This window comes from Equus asinus, chromosome 21 (genome assembly GCF_041296235.1).
Source record: "Equus asinus isolate D_3611 breed Donkey chromosome 21, EquAss-T2T_v2, whole genome shotgun sequence".
In the NCBI taxonomy this organism is placed as follows: Eukaryota; Metazoa; Chordata; class Mammalia; order Perissodactyla; family Equidae; genus Equus; species Equus asinus.
In genome coordinates, this window is record NC_091810.1 from 91,252,278 (window position 1) to 91,272,547 (window position 20,270).

At 37.9% G+C, this 20,270-nt stretch overlaps 1 protein-coding gene across 1 annotated transcript in view; it reads right to left on the minus strand.

Moving 5' to 3' along the window:
• Nucleotides 1-785: 785 nt before the first annotated feature.
• PLSCR4 (phospholipid scramblase 4) overlaps nt 786-20,270 on the minus strand; it is a 43,718-nt gene continuing 24,233 nt past the window's right edge. The window contains exons 5-10 of the mRNA XM_044754713.2: nt 13,113-13,348; nt 9,546-9,588; nt 8,392-8,618; nt 5,254-5,415; nt 3,728-3,886; nt 786-2,815 (exon numbers count right to left, since the gene is read on the minus strand). Of these exons, the coding sequence (XP_044610648.1) occupies nt 2,756-2,815; nt 3,728-3,886; nt 5,254-5,415; nt 8,392-8,618; nt 9,546-9,588; nt 13,113-13,348 (887 nt within the window). The 3' untranslated portion in view covers nt 786-2,755. The remainder of the gene's footprint in view (nt 2,816-3,727; nt 3,887-5,253; nt 5,416-8,391; nt 8,619-9,545; nt 9,589-13,112; nt 13,349-20,270) is intronic.

Here is a 20,270-nt window from a genome sequence, read left to right on the forward strand (position 1 = left end):
AGCCAGCTAATCTAATTAAACTTCCTCTCTTGATCCCTAACTCGTCGTGATTAATTGGCTCAGATCGAGGCAAGCAGAGGGAGCCCATTGCTCATATCAGGATCACCTCTCCTCTAGCTCCCAATAACAGGTTTCTCATTTCCATCTCATTTCCATTTCTCATCAAAATGGCCTTTAGTGTCCACATTGCTACCCACATTCTGTTCAGGATTAGTTATGGATTCTCTAAGAATATTGAGGCTTTCTCTCTAGCTCTCCTCTTTTCTTTCTGTGCTCTCACCAGAATCATCTTTAAAATTCAATTCACTGCACTCTAGGCTTTTTCTAGCATGCACCTCAAAACTCTTCCAGCCTCTGCCCATTGCCCAGTTCCAAAGCCACTTCCACATTTTTAGGTGTTACAGCAGCACCCTCACTTCTCAGTACCACTTTCTGTCTTAATCTGTTTGGGTTGCCGTAACAAATATACTGTAGACTGCATGGCTTAAACAAACATTTATTTCTGACAGTCTGGAGGCTGGGAAGTCCAAGATCAAGGTGCTGGCCGATTCTAAGGGCACTAATCCCATTCATGAGGGCTCCACCCACATGACCTATCGCTTACCAAAGGTCCCACCTCCTAAAGCCATCACATTGGGGCAATTCATGAATTTGGGAGGGGGAGGATAAAACATTCAGTCTGTAGCAAAGACTCAATCACAAATCAAAAAATAAAACAGGATTTTACTGTAAACCACACATTTATTTAAAAGCCAAAAACAATATCAGGAAGCATGAAACACAAATTTGAGAGAATAGCTTGTTTTTATTAATCAATCTGATCAATTTTACACAATGAAATCCCATTAAGAAATATAGAAATTATATGAACTGTGGTATAAAAATGTAAGACACACGGTATTATTTTTAAAGAACAAGATATTATAACTGTAAGAGACATAATACCATAAAGACTTTAAGCAGGAATTTGAAATATCATGCTGGAAATAATTTTTTCTTAGTGTTATGCAGCAGGTCTTGGAATGAAGGCATGTAGGCAAGTAAAAGTGGAAAGTTTACATAGATAAGCTTTCTGAACACTGTCTGATTTTCTACATAAAATGTCAGACATCATTATAGGAAATAATACGCATGTCTGTTTAAGACTGCAATTGCACTTTCAAATATAAGGTAATTATTATTTTAGAAAGCAGCAGCTTTTACACTTTTTTAAAAAAGCTGGTAGTAGTACATAAAAATGAACATTACAAGAAACCAAGTAAAACAACTTTTACCTTGAAAAGATGACTATCATTAAAAATGAGGCACATTTTTTTCACGTCCATAAGAACTGTGAGCGAAGGCCCTCATCTGAGGATAACCACATCTAAGGACACTCGGGCTGGCTTTATTTAATAAGGAGCAGAAGAAGAATACACTCCAGTCTACGTACTGGCTGCGTTGAAAGAACACAGTCCTTGTCCAGATAGGAAGCTGAAGTGCAATAATTGCAAGTTGACTCATCAGTGTATTCACTAACACACTCTGCTTCTAACTAGTGAACACAAACACATACAATTTATACTTTAACTATGTTGATTCTACATAATCTGTACTCACAAGCTGTAGATCCCAGAGAAGTAGCATGCTTGCTGTGTTTTAGAACTTTCTTTGACAGATATAGATTTATCTATCATTGAAATAAAAAGCAGCAAAGCAATGTTAAGCAGTATCAGAATTTGTAGGTTTTGCTTTTACAAAGTGCTGTACAGAATGTCACATTTCAAAATTTAAAAACAAAACGCCAACTCTTGCAATTAGAACAGCACGGTGATTATCATGGACTTCTTGAGAGAAAAAATAATTATATCCTCTGTGTCATATCAAATGAGATACAAAAGTTCAACAGACAATCTTAGAGATTCAGCTTAATGTATTTTATCCATAGGGTGTTTGTGACCAAGAGAGGTTAAATGCATTAAATGCAAGCTTCTCATGGGGCTCTGATGTCTCTAAGTTGCTCAGTGATCTAGATTGGCTGTGGCCCTGGTCACCTCTTTTCCTGATCGTCTGACCCTGTCTCCACATATAGGCAGCCCCTGATTGTCCATGCTGGTGAATGAGGGAACAGACATGGAAAATATAAACCTTATCACATAAAAAACATGTTTTATTTTACAATAAAATCAAAATTTCCATCAAAACTTTCATAAACTTTGCAAAAAGAGGTTTTGATACATGTGCCCAAGTAAAAATTTCCTTTGCAGTAAAACAATATGTCTGTCTGCTTTCTTTTTGTTTTTAAAGATGAAGAGTATCGTTCTTTTCACCTGGAATCAAATTTGTCTTCAGTAACTGGACATGTTGATGGAGAGGACAGTGTTAGAGATGGAAACCATATTACTCTATCTCCTCAAGGATTGCTCGCAAAACCCCACCATTTCGCTACCAATTAATGTGAGAGCTCTGGGATGCATTTTCCCTTATCTCACGATAAAGTGTTTTCAAGCTCATTGTATATACATTTACCTGGTTAACGAGTCATAGTGCTCTCAGGGTGAACTCCTAGTCTACTACATAGACAAGGAGACAGATACTCAATTGAAACACGTGGTTAGACAGTGTTCTTGCTCTTATACTCTCAGCCCACCTGTGAAAGTAACACCCAATACAAGCAATCTGCAAAAACAGATAAATGTATTTGCAAATAATTGAGGATTGACCATAAGCCCAAGCAACTTCTCTAAATTTGTTTTTATTAATTATAATTGCTGATTTACTGTCTCGATCTATCTTGATGAACGTTGTGGTGAGGTCTTTCAAAGTACATGAAGTCCTGAAATTGGAAAAAGAATTATATGTAGATAGATAAATATAGAATTATATGTAGGTAGATAAATAAATATACAACTATATGTAGATAGATAAATATAGAATTATATGTAGGTAGGCAGACAAATAATTAGATTCAAGGCATAAAATATTATCCTTTATAATGTAGCAGGTAATCCTCCCATTCCAGTTAAGAACAAAGAAATCTTTTTGAAGAGAATCTAGTACGAACAGTAGCAATTACAAACTTGAAGCTGTTGGCGGCCAATAAGCTTTCCACTTGGGGTACCAATTAACTAAAGCTTCATTGTTAAAAGGAAGAAAAACTTGAAAATCAATATTAAACATGTTAAATATACCAATTGCAATATGGTAATTAGGTTTTTAGGTAAATGCTATGGATTCTATTTCTAGGCTTAACTTATGAATACTAACCATTAATTAGTCAGAAATACAGCAAGGGAATTGTACCTAATAAATCTAAGGATGGTACACCACCAAGGAGTACACTGATAGAGGGGCAGTAGGTGGAGGAAAAGACTATCAGCTTTAGAGTTATCTTAGTTCTTAAGAAATCATAGGACAGGCTTCTTTAAATAGTGAGAATGATAAATACAGGCAATGATGACCATTACACCTATTGGATGCCTAATATCTTCCAAGCACTCTACTGGCCCCTTTACTCATATGATAGCTAATATTCAAAACCCTGAAAAATATAACTATTTTTATCTCCATTTTAGAGATGAAGAGACTGAGGCTTGCAAGTGTTAAACACTTTGCATAACATGTAACCAGTAAGTGGCAGAGACAGAAGTTGGCCTAGTTTCAAAGCTTATTTCCTTTCCACTGTACTACACCGCTCCTCATCAGAAAGAATAATTCTCTCAAGATAACTCAAAAGCAAAAGGCTTACAATGAGGAAGCAAGCTCCAAAAATCACGGCTTTCATCTTCACGTCCAGGTCTAATGGGAAGTGAATCTCAAAGTGGTCAGCATCGCCCATTGCAGATAACAAACCATTCCACTTCCTAACAATACTGCCGATGTTGGATACACCATCAAGGGATATGACCTAGAGAGACAAGAATGTGACTTTATGATGATTGAAAGATATTATAATACAGGTTTCAGTCTTCTTTTTATAAGCCATTTACACTGAGATAGCATCAACATAGTGCAAGAAATGAACACAGTAATAATATAACTTCAAATAGGAAATTACGTCCAAGAAGGCTTAATGCCTTGCAACGGGTTAATGACTGAACTGTGATATATCTTATAATCTCAGGCCAGTGTTCTCTCTTCATCCTCAAATGAGTTATTAGGGGAGTCTGTCAGAGGAGGTATGATTTTCATTGATTTTGAAATTCTTTTCAACATACCAAAGGATGGGAATTAGGGATGGGGAGGGTGTCTCCTCCAGTTGAGGGAAACACAGGATCAAAAGCAAGGAGGCATGGTTCTGTGCACTTGTCAAACTTCCTATAATCACTCCAGCTTGTGTGGGCTTCATCCACTCTGTCTTCTTAAAGGACACCAGGATCTGAAGGGCTTCAGCTTCTGAAAGGGGGACCCTGGCACTTGCCACAAGGAAAATACTCAAATACTAACTTTTGGTGATTAGAATATCCACAGATCTACCCCTGAAATTTGGCTTATCGACAGTTTCTATTTCTCTACAATGGTCTTCTGTCAAGCAATGCTTGATGACATGGTGAGGTAAAATGAGAACTAAGGAAATTTATTGCGTGTCACAGGAACTACCTGAATGAGCAATTTTAAATGATGAGTCTTGCTGAATTGCAAGGCATTCAGAAAGAACTCTTTAAGAAGATTTCTAGGAATCTCCTTTGTCAGAATTGTAGGGGAATAAGCAATCATTCTGTAGCCACTGAGATAAAGGCAAAACAAAAGGATTTTTCTATTTCCTGAGAAAATGTCATAGCCTATTCTGCGTTTTATCCATGTTGTCAGTGTTGTCCTATTTCTTGAGGATGTGGATAGACTTGTATCCTGCAAACAAGCAATTTGCATAACCTCAGGGGTGCTCTCTATGTTCTGTGATACGTTATGCACTTTCATTACTTAGGACTTATATTCCGATCCTGGAAATCTTTGTAAAAATGGTTAATTAAATGCAGCCAAGAATAAAATGAATGGATTAGGTCAAGCTATTCCCTCTCAGGTTTAATGTTTTAAGTGATTTCTTCTTACCTTTATCAAACACTGAAATCATGAAAAAGAAGCTCACATCTTGGAAAACATTAAGCAATCCACTAACAATTATTTGAAAATCATTTGATGTCAACTGGTTAATTAACTCTTTCCTCATACTACTTTATTCATTCGCATGGAAAATTCATCTAAAACCAGATCATTCTGAGGGCTGTCAGTACATGCAGAAAAAATAGTAGAAACATTATTTTTACATTTGTTTACCTCAAAAACAGAATCTGAACCACAGCCATAGGTTGAGCATGGCCCCCGTACTCCCAGCACATTCTCTTTCTTCTCATTTTGGATGCTGTAAACTGCCCTGCACAGGTTCCAGTGTTCCGCAACAAAGCCAATGGTGACGCCAGGAGGACACTGCACCTCCAGCTGCAAGTGAAGCAGTGACAGAGGCGAGGATGCGATTACGCACATATACACATACACACAACATAGATATGTTCTTATTTCAAGGACTGGGGAAATGGTCCTTGGGAGAGAGGCTTCCATTTCACCTGGGCTGGTTCTTACATTGTATTTCAGTGAACAGCCTTGAGAGATGAGGTCATGCTTCCCTTTGGGATAAAGTTACTGTTAGTTATAAAATGACCAGTTCTCCAAGCTCAGTTGTCCTCAGCTATACATGTAGCATCTGCCTGGGCTCCTGAGTCAACCCCTTACAACTTAAAGACAAGCGGACCTACACAACATGCTGATGCTCATGCTGCTTACTGTGCAGTAATAAAGTTCTTTGTCTCTGATCTAGGGGTCTCATGTCTTCTGGAATAACCCATGAAAAAGCAACAAGCTAACTTCTTAGATTTAAATCTTCAGACATGACAATTATCGTAGAAAATAAAAGAGAAACGAAGCATTTTAAAAATTGTATATTGTAAAAACAACAGAAAGTGTGTATGGGAATATAAAGCTATTTTCAAAGAGTTTTAAAATATTGTCCACTACCTTCTTTTAGCTAATTATCTTTACAATATTCTCTTGTGAAGAACTTAGATCTTCATATTTAGTAACAAAAGAGTCATAAAATTAAATTATTTGGTAAAAGCCCAAAGTAAAAGTTCTACTGATGATTTCTCTGGCGTCATATATACTCTCCTAAGAATCTCGAGTCCCCTGGGTCTCACCATGGGGCAGGACTATACAGCTTCATGAACTGTCAGATCAAGATATTACTGTTCATATATATACATTCGCACATATATACAAACATATAAATTTGATAGTTTCCTAGGATTGAGATCTCATACAAGTTTAGGCCTAAAAGATAAAAAAATCAAAACTGTATACAAATAAATTGCTTAAAAAAAATCATACCATGATACATTACTCAGCCATAAAAGGAAACGAACTGTTGATATATGTAACAACTTGTATGAATCTCAAGGTAATTACACTGAGTGAAGAAAGCTAATCCTAAAAGGTTGCATATTCTATGATTCTGTTTATATAGCATTCTTGAAATGACAAAATTATAGAGATGGAGAACAGATTAGTAGTTTCCAGGGGTTAGGGATGAAGAGGAGGCCGAGGGAGGTGTGGTTATAAAAAGGTTTTTTTGTGGTAATTGGACTGTTTGGTATTTGTATTGTGGTGGTGGATGCAGGAATCTACACAGCTGACAAAACTGCATAGAACTAAATACACACACACACACACACATGAATACAAGCAAAACTGGAGAAATCAGAAAAAAATCTAGATAAGTTGTGGGACAAAAATTCTATGCATTGGACTAAGGTTGTAATTTTAATTTTATCTACTCTATGCTGGCTTCCTATAATCTTGGAAGGCTGCACTTAGAGGCTTTGATTTACTAAGTTCGACTCATAAATATGACGAAAAATGCCTACCATGCAATTGACAAGAGATGTTCACATATGGAGGTATACGGGGTAACTATTCTTGCTTAAACTGATTTGGTTTGAACTAAAGAAGCTTGACTTATGGCCTATCAACATACACTGTACATCTGTTTTAACCATTAAAGTAAAGAACGCATTAAACATCTCAAAGGAAAAGAATGCACCCTTAAGATAAGGACGCATGCTTCCTTTCTTGACGCCAGTATCAGCACTCCTGATGATAAGTTTCCTTTCCCAGACATCAGGGTCATGTTAACCTGGTAATTTGCAGCTGAATATCTCTTTGAAACTTGATGAATATGTATCCTGGGCGTGTTTGATGTACGCTTTTTGTTCTAAAAAGATATAAAACTGTACTGAAAACCGCTTCCCCAGAGCGCTTTCTTCCCTTGTGAAGGCTGCTCTCCCAGGTTATAATCCTCAGCTTGACTTACCTTCTCTCTCCTATCTATAGAATGGTTATTGGTTACTTGGGTTGACAGCATCAAGGATATGAGGTAGAGGTTCACCTTAAATATAAGGCTAATATTACAAAGACAAGAATGAAAAGAAGAAAGATATCTGACAACACTAGCTAATATTCATTGAGCTACACTGTTTGCCAGACACTGTGCTAAGCAGTTGACATTTATTTAGTATTTAGTCCTCAAAACAATCATCCTCTGAGATGGGTACTATTAATATCTTCAGTTTACAGGTGAATAAATCAAGGCACAGAGAGGGCTGTAAAAAAACTGCCATTGTAAACACTAGTACCTCGCATATCATTTAAATATCCCAGTAATCCTAAAGGGTATTCTTCTGCCCAGTTTGTGTATAAGAACACTGAAGCTCAAAGAGGTTAAGTAAACTGGCCAAATTTAAGTATGTGGCATAAGTGAAATTCAAATTCTCTTGGACCTCTCTCTAAAATTGCTTTTCTTTTCCCTGCAGCAAACAACTTTCCTAGAGCTGCACAGGTCATAGAAGAGTAACCCGACTGGAAGCCAGCGCACGCGCACTCTGGTCCCAGTGCTCGGTAAAGTGTAACACCATCCTCAGGCACTTTGCCACCTTTTGTACCACCCTTTCTTTCCCTGTAGCAAGAGATGGGTTATGATGCATAGTGTAAAGTTATCTCAAGTCTCTTCCGATTCTAAAAGCACATGTTTGTGCTTAGTATCACCTTATCTGGGGATACATAGTTATATTTAGATAAATCTGTTCTAGGTGATAGGTAAATTTCTAATTCAGGAGACAAAACTGACAGAATTGTGTTCTATCAGTTTGACCCACCAACTAGCAAGAGACATGAACCCACAAGAAAAAGTCCTGTGTGATTTTCTGTAGGGGAGATAATTTGGCTTCCTCCCTCCCCACTATCTTCTCTCATTCTGACTGGCAGAGCCAGTGAAAGTCCCCTCCTGTGTAGTTTTTGAAGGAGCACAGCCATGCCGTGAAGAGGTGGAACAGAAAGAAACAATGGATTAGACTTCTGCTCTCTGACCTCTTGCCTGGCGGAGGGACAGCAGAAGCAACAGCAGGTGCATCTGAAAGGTCTCTGCATTGTCATGATTTCTCGGCCCCCACAGTCAGTGACCCGGAGGACGAAGGGCCTTAGCGTCCGGTAAGAATTCCTGGTAAAGTCATCCGTGTCTTCAGTTACGATGTACACCATCTGGTCCAGGTCATTTTTAATATCATATCTATTATTAGTTTCAAAACCTGTCACCTCTAAAAAATAAAATGAGAAAGCCATCTTAAATTAGAAGCAGTTAAAATGGGCCTCAAGAAGTCCTTTTGTAGCGTTTTTCAGGGGCTTAAAACGAAATAGTTTTTTAAAAATTTCAGGTGAAATATACGCAGTTGATTAGAACATAAAGATAGTAACTCATATGCCCTGTAAGTACTTAAGTTATTTTGAAAATTTAAAACATTTCTTTTAAGAAGCTCAGTATAAAATAATTTTAAAACCTATTCCACACAAAAGCAAAGATTCAAAAAGTATTCTTGGAGTACCTAAATTCAGAAAACTTTAAATATAAAACTATTTAAATAAAATTATACATTGGACCATAAATGAATCAGCTCATGAACTATGCTGAGATGATGAGGGTCATTGCTAACTGCAAATAAGAAAATGAGCCAAGGAAAGTCAAAGGCTCTATGTGCTGGTCATGAATGCGTAGGTCTGGGACATGAGGAATCTAGTGAGGATGAACTGAGAACAGGCATTGTGTTTACTGCGATTTCTTCTTACTTCCAAAGCAAGGGCACTGGACAAGAATTCAGCAGACTTGGATTCTATTTCTAGCTCTATCACTGCTAAGCTGACTATGGTGCCCCTGGCTAGCTCATTTAGGCTTTGGCTGTCTCTTTTTCTCGTGCATGAAAAGTGAACAGGAAGCAGAGGGGGTGGGTAAGGGATATGGGGGTGACCAGATAAAGTATAAGTCCTTTTCAAGTCTAAGAGCTTACATCTGAAATATAAATGGATAAAATTGCACAAAACAATTACTTTCTTGAAGAAAGGGTAATAGAGAAAAGTCTTCTCTCTTTCCACTACTAAAAAGTGATCAATACAAATAAGCAACTAGATACTGGATAATGCAAATTTCCACCTGATTCACATACTGCTGGACACTACAAAATTGTACATACTTTCCAGAGGCTCAAAATGCTGAAGAACGTGTATGTTGTCCAACTGTTGGGATAGAACAAAGCAATTAGGAGAGAGAAATATCAGAATTAAATCAAGTCAGCATTAGAAAAGAAACTGATGAGACGTTAAAATGCATCAGTTGATACTAAAATATATTTTTGAAATTGAATACAATCAAAAAAAATTTTTATCCAGTGAAATTAGCCCATTTGCACCTCATCAGATGGTTATTAGCAGAGCTGTCTGGACAGGAAAACCACTTTTCTCGAGTGCTACTTTAAAAGATAAACAGTTGCCTGGTATATCAGAAAATCATCTTCCCGCTACAGTAATAGCATCTAGAAGAACCTGTGTGGGCATAGCTCGTTCCTAGCTCAGTCCCTACTCACTGATCTCTCTGACATGTCACCCAGACTGGAGTTGCTCAGGAAGTTCAGTATGTTTTAACACAGACAAGCCATAGTGAAAGCAGTTTTCTCAGTGGACTTACAGAGAGCGAATTCGCCAGGGTGGACCTCACACAGGAGTGTCCAGTTTTATATTACGGTCGTGCATCACTTAACGACAGGGATACATTCTGAGAAATGACTCAGGCAATTTCATTGTGGGAACATCATAGAGTGTACCTACACAAACCTAGATGGTACAGCCTCCTACACACCCAAGCTATATGGTACTAATCTTATGGGACTACTGTTGTATACGTGCTCTGTCATTGATGGAAACATCATTATGTGGCGCATGACTGTGTCTTACAGGTACCTCTGGAGAAGGTTAACACACTGAATTCTATTCACTTGAGCTACTAATGCCAGGGTCTTCCCTAGTTGCATCCTTAATAAAAGGAGGGTCCATGAAGGCAGGAAGCATGTGAAGGGTTAGGGCAGAGGGGAGGAAACATTCTGGGACGGGATCTCCTGAAAAGGGAGGTTGGGAATACCATTAGATAAACTTCTACCTTAACTTTACTTAAGAATCACTCTACAGACAGTCTAAGGGGCCTATTATCTGTTAAACTTGAGAACATTCTAGCAGAAAAAAAGAAACCTCCTTGAAGTCGGACTAATCATATTTATATAATTTTAGATAATATAATTAGATCTTTCCTAACCCCTGAGCCCAGAATACTCCCTGAAATGCCGTATTTCACCAAACATTCATTAAATACGTTGGTTAATGAAAAATACATGAATATGGTAACAAGTAAAATGAGAAATAACTGGACATGGATGTTTTGTGGTATGACTTATTACAGGAGGTTATAGAGATGATACAATCTTTCCTCCATTAAAAGCTTTTTCTTGTATAAAAACACAATCAGGTGAGGTGCTCTAGAAATGTCTTATAAAATACCAAAAATGGCCACTAAGGTGGTTTATAGTCTCTGTAAAAAATCCAGGATGGGGGCTGGACCTGTGGCGCAGTGGTTAAGTGCACACGTTCCACTTGTGTGGCCCAGGGTTCGCCGGGTGGGATACCCATGCAGACCTACGTCCGCACCACTTGTCAAGCCATGCTGTGGCAGGCATCCCACATAAAATAGAGGAAGATGGGGCATGGATGTTAGCTCAGGGCTAATTTTCCTTAAAAAAATAAATAAATAAATGAAAATCCAGGATGTTAAAATCTAGAAGTAAAAAGTAAAATTATTCATTTCTTGGTAAAAGCGTGCACTACTGAGCAAAATATTCTAAAGAAATGATGCCCGTTAGTGCAGATGAAGTTTACCCAGTAAGACACTACAGCTGTTAGGAGCAGTTCTCTAACAATTTGCTGGAGTCACGGACCAAGCCAACACTCCAGAAAGAACAGAATCCTGCTACTTTGGATGCTACGGAGTTTTGATGGTCCTGATAAAGATTCACGTAATCTGCACCTGAGATTGCAAAAACACTAAGATAAAGAACATGATAAAGAGAATGATTGGCTCTGGGTCTTCCAATCACATATAAGGTATTTCAACAAATAACATCCACACAGCGATCACCCATTGGGTGGGCCCTGGGTGCCCAAACTAGCATGCACATTACAAACTTCATTTCGTTAAAAATTCTCCTAACAATGTAATAAGGTACGTATTGCTAGTACTAGTTTGCTGATGATGAAATTCAAGCACCAAGAGGTCAGGAAGGTTCCTCAAGGTTGTACAGTGAAGAGGAAGTGGAGCTAGAATTAGAAACCAGGTTTGTCTGGCTCCAAATCTGTTTTGTTTCTTTTTCATTTAATGTTTTAATTCAAAACCTTCCTGAAAGAGAAAATAGAATTCATAAAATATGTTCATTTAACTTCCGTCAGAATAATAGATGAAATTTAAAAAAACATTTTTAAAATATTTAAATGCATATTACAGCTTCACATTTTTAAAAGAGAAATGACTCCAGATCTTGGATTTCTAAGGACGATTTCCATATTTATCATCAAGTATAAAAAACAGACCTTCTAAACTTAACGATAAACATTTTATAAGCTTCTGAAATAATGTAGGGGTTTCCTCTAGGACTGTGTACCTGAATAACTGGCTTTGTATTTTGTGAATATTTTGCCAAAACAATAACTTAATAAAATTTTTGGCTCATGTACAATCTCAGTTTTTCTTATGCAACTGTATTGGCTTTAAATATCCGCACTATAACATTGTACCAATGGCTCTCAATGCATAGGATTAACAGGGTCTCTATCAAAGTATAAAGCTGAGAAGAGAAATATGTCAACCCCAAGGAAGATCTGGCTGACCATGTGGGGAGACACGTATTGAACTGGCAAGTCCCCTGCTTAGAATGTATTCCAACACTTCCTTCTTCTAAAAGCAAAACAATGACTCAATTGCTTCTAAGGGCTTTCTAATACTAGCTTTATCTTATTTTCATTAAGTATTTTTTTCTTTTTAGTTTCTGACATGTGTTTTTAAACAATACCATTTGGTACATCAATTTGACATATTGGCCCAGTTTCTGATCTGAATGTCCTGGTGGCTCCAGAATGTCTAAAAAGACAGAAAATAAGAAGTCACTGTACTGTGGGAAGGAGTTCTCTGGAACTTGGTCTGAAGCAACATCCTTGGTGGGTTCGCTATTTTTACTTACACTGTATGGTTGGGGAGTGGCAGGAATGGCTAATGAAAATTATGGCTGGTGAGAAAAAGCAATGGGCTGAAGCCCTCCATAGTTCACTCAGTGTCTACTGTTCTGTTCTTTTTTATGCTGTTTTTCTTGACGTTAACTCTACTTCTAAGCAAATGACACCTCAATTAGCATCTTTGATAGTTTTTGGTTGGTTCCTGTGTTTTAAACTGGTTCCTGTTTTTTAAACTGCCTTCAACAGGACATCTTGATTGTCTTAAAATTCAGCATACATCCTTTAGAAAACCATACTCATCCCACCAAAAACATTCCTCTCCTCTTTGCTCCTCCTTCACATTTCTGATATTCGTAGTACCATTCCTACAGTCTCACAAACTGGACATCTGTCATCACTGACCCATCACTCTCTATCTATCTAGCCTTTTGTCTCTTCTTGTCAGATCAGTCACACTTCACAAGAAAATAATTTGGATTTACGTGGAGTACCTGGGCTAAGCATTCCAGACCAGGAGGACAGTTTGGCATAAGAGTTGGTCCTGGCATCCATGTTATTGGAGCCGACTGATTTGGCATAGGATGTTTGCCAGGCTGGTACTGGATAGGATCAATACCACTAGTTGGCTGGTACAAGGGGAAGGTACTGGGCTGCTGTGGACTGTAGAATCTCATAGGCAAGCCTCCTGGGCAGCTGGCAGGTGGAGGAACAGCTGGTCCAGGGGGCCCTGTGTTCAAAAACAAATAAAAGTGTTACACACTATCAACACTATAATATATTGGAAGTTAGCATGATTTTTTAAATGAAGATAATATAGATCACACAACATTCACTTAAAAAGTAACAAGTTCCATTTTATTTTTTTTTAATTTATTTTTGTTTTCAGGAAGATTAGCCCTGAGCTAACTGCTGCCAATGCTCCTCTTTTTTTTGCTGAGGAAGACTGGCTCTGAGCTAACATCCGTACTCATCTTCCTCTACGTTATACGTGGGATGCCCACCACAGCATGGCATGCCAAGCGGTGCCATGTCTGCACCCGGGAGCTGAACCAGCAAACCCCAGGCCGCTGAGAAGAGAAACGTGCGCACTTAATCACTGCACCACTGGGCCAGCCCCCCAGAAGTTCCATTTTCTGAATGTATACCACATACCAACAGGGGACTGAGGAGATTTACATATTATCTTATTTAATCCTCTTAAACCTTATGAGATAATTATTCCCGTTTCAGAGGTGTGGAAATAAGGTTTGAGACACCAAGTAACATGTTAGCCTCTCTGGTATTAGGTTTCTCCTTTGAAGATTATAATATACCTACTTCATTAGGTTGTAGTAAGATTAGCACAAGCCCTAGCGTATAATCAGCACTGTAAATTTTTATTATGTTTATTGTTATCATTGTTTAAGGTCACAAAGACAGTAAGTCTACTTAACTTCAACAGGGTGCTGTTAATGACTGCTATCTAACTCCAGAACAGTTTCATTTTCCCAGAAAGAAAGTCCACACCCATTAGCAGTCATTCTCCATCTTCTGCCCCAGCCCCTGGAAACCACTGTCTCTACAGATTTGCCTAATCTGGACATTTCATATAAATGAAATCATGTAACATGCAGCCTTCGTGTCTGGTTTCTTTCACTTAACATCATACCTTCAATGTGCATCCATGTTGTAGCACATATTTGGAGTACTTCATTCCTTTTTACGGCCAAGTAATATTCCATTGTATGGATATATCAGATTTTATGTATCTATTAATCAGTTGATGGATACTTGGGTTGTTTCAACATTTTGGCTGTTACAAATAACACTGCTGTGAACGTTGGTGTACAGGTTTTGGTGTAGACATATGTTTTCAATTCTTTTGAGTATATACTGAGGACTGAAATCTGCTTTAACTTTTTGAGGAATTGCTAAATGATTTTCCAAAGTGGCTTCACTGTTTTACACTCCCACTGCTGAACTCATTTATTAGTGCTAATTGTGTGTGTGTGTGTGTGTGCGCGCGTGTTCTTTAGGATTTTCTATATGTAAGATCATGTGATCTGCAAATAGAGAGAGTTTTGCTTCTTCCTTTCCAATCTGGATGACTTTCATTACTTTCCGCTGCCTAACTTCCCTGGCTAGGACCTCTAGTACAACGTTGACTAGAAGTGGCGTGAGGGAATATCCTCTCTTCTCTTGATTTTATGGGGAGAGCTTTCAGCTTTTACTATTAACTATGATGTTAAGCTGTGGGTTTTTCATAGATGCCCTTCATTATGGTGAGGAAATTCCCCCCTATTGTTAGCTTGTTGAGAGTTTTTATCATGAAGGATGTTTCATTTTATTGAATGCTTTTTCTATATCTATTGATTATGATCATGTGGGTTTTGCCCTATATTGCATTAATATGGTCCATATATTGATTGATTTTCATATGATAAATCAACATCTCATTCTTGGGATAAACTCCACTTGGGCATGTTATATAATCCTTATTATATGTTGCTGGATTTGGTTACCATGTTGCTAGTATTTTGTTGTGTACTTTTGCATCTCTCTCTCTCTATATATATTTTGTGTGTGTGTGAGGAAGATTGGCTCTGAGCTAACATCTGTTGCCAATCTTCCTCTTTTTGCTTGAGGAAGATTGGCCCTGAGCTAACATCTGTGCCAGTCTTCCTCTATTTTGTATGTGGGATGCCACCACAGCACGGCTTGATGTGTGGTGCTGGGTCTACACTCAGGATCCAAACCTGTGAACCCCAGGCTACTGAAGCAGAGCACACAAACTTAACCACTATGCCACAGGGCCAGCCCTTGCATCTATTTATAAGAGATATTGGTCTGTAATTTTCATTTCTTGTAATGTCTTGTCTGACTTTGCTAATAGGGTGATACTGGCCTCATAGAATGAGTTGGGAGGCTTTCACTCTTCTTCCATTTTTTGGTAAAGGGTTAGTATTAAAATCCTAATTAAGTATTTGGTAGAATTCACTAATGAAGCCATCTGGGCCTGAGCTTTACTTTGTCAGAAATTTTTAAATTATTAATTCAATCTCTTTACTTCTTATATAGGTCTATGCAGGTTTTCTATTTCTTCTTGTGTCAGTATCAGTTGCTTGCGTCTTTCTAGGAATTTGTTTATTTCATATAGATTTTCTAATTTATTGGCATACAATTGTTCATAGTTTTAACTTATAATACATTTTAATTTCTGTGAGGTTGTTAGTAATGTTTCCATTTTCATTCCTGACTTTAATAATTTGAGTCTATTTTTTCTTGGTCAGTCTGGCTTTGTTGATCTTATCAAAGAACCAACTTTTGGTTTTGTTGATTATGTCTATTGTTTTTCTTTTCTCTGTTTCATTTACTTCTATTCTAATCTCAGTTGTTTCCTCCTGCTTGCTTTTGGTTTGGTTTATTTCTAAGGTGGAAAGTTCGGTTACTGATTTGAGATCTTTTGTCTTTTTTAATGTAGGTTTATACAGCTATAAATTTCCCTCTAAGCTCTGCTTTAGCTGCATCCCATAAGCTTTGGTATATTGTGTTTTTGTTTCATTCATCTCAAAGTATTTTCTAATTTCTCTTGTGATTTCTTTTTGCCTCTTTGGTTATTTAGGAGTGTATTGTTTAATTTCCCAATATTAATGATTTTCCAAATTTCCTTCTATTATTATAGATTACTAACTTTATTTCATTGTGGCAGAATAAACTGTATGATTTCAGTTGTTTTAAATTTATTGAGACTTGTTTTATGGCCTAACCATGAGGTCTATTCTGGAGAATGTCTTATGTGCACTTGAGAAGAATGTATATTCTGCTATTGTTGGGTAGAGTGTTCTATACATGTCTGTTATGTCTATTTTGGTTTATAGTGTTGTTTATCGCTGCTATTTCCTTCTCGATCTTCTCCTTAGTTGTTCTATCCATTATCGTAAGTGGGGTATTGCAGTCTCCAATTAATTTATTGAATTATCTATTTCATCCTTTAGTTTGGTCAGTTTTTGCTTTGTGTATTTTGGAGCTGTTTTTAGGTATATGTATATGTATACAATTGTTATGTCTTCTTGATGGATTGACACTTCTATTATTATGAAATGTCTTTTATCTCTAATAACAATTTTTGTCTTAAAGTATATTTTGTCCAATACAAGTACAGCTATCTCATTAATTCTCATCAACAACTAAGTTTGAGGAACATTGTTCTAACTCAGTGTTTTAAAATGGTAGAGAGATTTGTGCCTGTGAAATCAATTTAATGATTCACAACTGCAATTTTTATAAATAAAATTGACTAGACTGAACTAAAATAAAATAGAAAATACTATACTGCCCGTGTGCTGTATACACACCATATTGAGTACTGCTCAGTGAAATTTGTGTTGGTCATATATAAGTAAATACAAATATATATGTATTGTTTATTGTGGGTCATAGTAAATTATCATCAAGAATTTTTGAAAGCCACTGATTTAAAGACCCTTTGATTTAACCAATGTAAAGAGAGGAAAGATTCTATTCTGGAATGGAAAAGATGGAGACAATGTCACAAAACTGTGATGTATAATTACACAGGAGCTTGTTTTCACCACGGTTGGAGATCATTCTCTGTGGATTCCCTCCTTGAGGAAAAAAGGAATCTGACCTAAATATAGGTTAAACTGTAGGTTCTTTCTGAAAATTACTGTTTGTTCTTATAGTGTATGTAGGTGCATATATCTGTGTTTTCTTGTATATCTGCTCAAGAATTATTGGGCAGATGACAGCAAGAGGTATGAGAAGCCAAGATCCACCTCATGTCCAGGTAAGAAGGCTACAGGGAACAAGACTGGATAGTGGAAGCCCAACTTGGCTGTGATGACGAAGCTCCACAAATGGTGCCACATTTCCCTAGGTCACCCAGGCCATGGGCACCGTGGGTCAACAGACTAGGTAATCTGGTATCTTTCTGTAACCAAAAAGCAATGCTCACAGCTGTATAGGGCAGGGACTGATATCTCCTGAAAAATGTGGATGGTTCCACTGGCCGCTGTTCTTCAAAAAGGTCACTTCTGCAGAAGGAAAAAGACTTGAGAGAGTAGGGTAAAGTGGAGATGCTGCTCTCCTGGGTCCTAGAAACCAGGCAGATCTGGAACTCCTGTTAAAGGGAGCTACATTGACTATTAAAAAAAACCAACATGATAATAGCTAACACTTACTGAGCTCTTATGTGCCAGGCAGTGTTCTAAGTACTTTACAGGTATTAAATCTTGTGATCTTTACATCAACCCTATGTGGTAGGTACTCTTATTGTCCTTCATTTACAGAGGAGGAAACTGAGGCATAAGGAGGTTAAGTGACTTGCTCAAAGGTCAATACCTAATATATGGCAGAGTCAGAACTAAAACACAAGCATCCTCAAATAAATTATGTTAACACTCTCCCTAGATCAGAGGCTGGGAAGAGGAATATCCAGAACAGGATTCTGCGGGGAGCCTTGGAACCGTAGACTGGAAGGGGAACTCTAGCTGGCCGCTATTTTCAAGTCCTGAAATTCTTAGGTTCTGCACATCCCCCACCTCCCAGGGGACAACACAGTACAGGAAAAAATAGCTTAGCCAGCAGAAAGCTGGTCTCAGGACAGCAAGAGGTGACGAGCCTAGAGGCCAAGCAGTGGTCTGGGCTCAGCCAATGCTGAGAAATCCAGCCACCAGCAGGAAAGGACATTGCCGGAGAAGTTCTTTGGGATGAGAAATAAAGCAAAGATGGCACTTCCTGTCAGGCAAACTGGACAGAGGCTCAGATTCCAGTGATTCGGGCATTAAAGGGAAGAGTGGCTTTTGAAGCTGATGAGGTCTGGGACCTTTTGGTTACACGTAAAAATCCCACTCATAAAAGTCATGAATTATGAAGCCATTTCTCCTAAAACTATCTGAAAGTAAGGCTATGAGATAAATCAAACATTTCTTTATCTAGGAAGCATTCCTCAAGCCCATTTCAAGGACCAGCTGTGTGCTTGCAACCAGCGACAGAAAGATGTTCAAAGACACATCTGTTTTTAGGGACATCCAATTCTGTGAAGGATACACATATTTATGAGAAAAAGTCATTGATTATCATGAAGTGAGTAATTGCTGTAACCATAAGTAGAAGCATGAGGTGTGAAGGGATTAGAAAGGAAGGACACCTAACCCAGGCAAAGGAGGTCCCCCATGATGAAATGCTGACACATTAGACCTAGACAGCACTTCCGTGATGGGCGAAGGTTTTACAGAGAGAACCGGTGCAAAGCGAGCCGTCGCACAGGGGAGGCTCAGTCCTGCGGGATTAAAGGCCACGTGTGGAGATTTAGTAGACAAGGCTAGAAAGGAGGTGGGGAGGGAGTGAGAATTAGGAAAGACCTACACTCTGTGCAAAGAACTTGAACTGTATGCGGATAAAATGGAAAGTGGAGTGATTAGTTTTACACTTAGAACCTTTGTGAATGAGAAGGTTAGATTAGGCAGGACATGCCTGTAGGAGTCCGGACGGAAGGCAAGGAAGTTTGATTGAGATGAAAGGAGCAGAAAGTGGAGAAATAATAATCGACACTCAAGAGACAACATTGTCTTAGAAACAGACTGGCGGCAAGGAAAGAGTCTCAAGTTTCTGACTAGGGTCCCTCTGCATCTCCAGAGTACAGAAAATTTAGAAGGTATGTATTCAGGAGCAAAACACCAAAGTCGGATTGAAGATCATTGAGTCTGAGTCCAGGGTCACCCAGGGGAAGTGACTACAGGCAGTTAGAAATGTAAGCTTAGAGGAAGGAGATGGATACCGGCAGGGGATAAGAGCTTCATAAGTTGTTAAAGGCAAATGAAACCATGAGTATTACCCAGACCTCTGAGGAGAGCATGTAAATGGAGGGGGAATGGAATCTGTGAGACCGAGCGGCGGGGCAGCGCAGGGCAGGGCAGTGGACCAAGGAGCTCCAGGGAAGGGCAGTTTTCAAAGGTAGGGGATACAAGCTCTGGATAGAGACTGAGAGTCAGGAGAGACTAAAGGAAAAATAACAGTAAGAAAAGCAATGTCAAATTAAAGCTAAGGGAGAAAAAAAGACCCAATGTCTTTAGAAAAGAAAGGAGGAAATTACATGCTTCAGTTGCTCCTGAAGAATATACTTCAATTTCTTTAGAATCCTCAAATTGGACTGGAAATCAGATATCCCTCCTCACTTTTTAAGAACTATTATTAAAAATAACAATGCAACTAAAAGTCATATAAACTATCTTAAGAATACTAATTGTTATATCATTTCAATGAGTAGATGGTTAATTCTTGTGATATTAACTGTGTGATTTTAATATAAAAGTCTCTCATGTAATAAAATTTGAGGATCAATAAACCAGAAAGAAAATTATAATTTAGATTATGGGGCTATTCAGTATAAAGATTATATTCCTAAGAAAAATTATATACAAATTTATGTAGCCAAGTGATTTTTGTTATAAGTATGTATTATTCAGAGATTTTAAGAGAAGTGAAGGAAAAAACATGATCAAATTATGTTTGGGAAACAAGCCTATTTTACTCCCTTTTGAGCTTTGAAATTGCTGTTAAGAGTTCTGATTCATTCTGCAGGAAAAAAAAACTCGTTTAATTTTGTGTAACTATAGGATTCCACGCTTATTTAAAGAAAGTCTGTTATG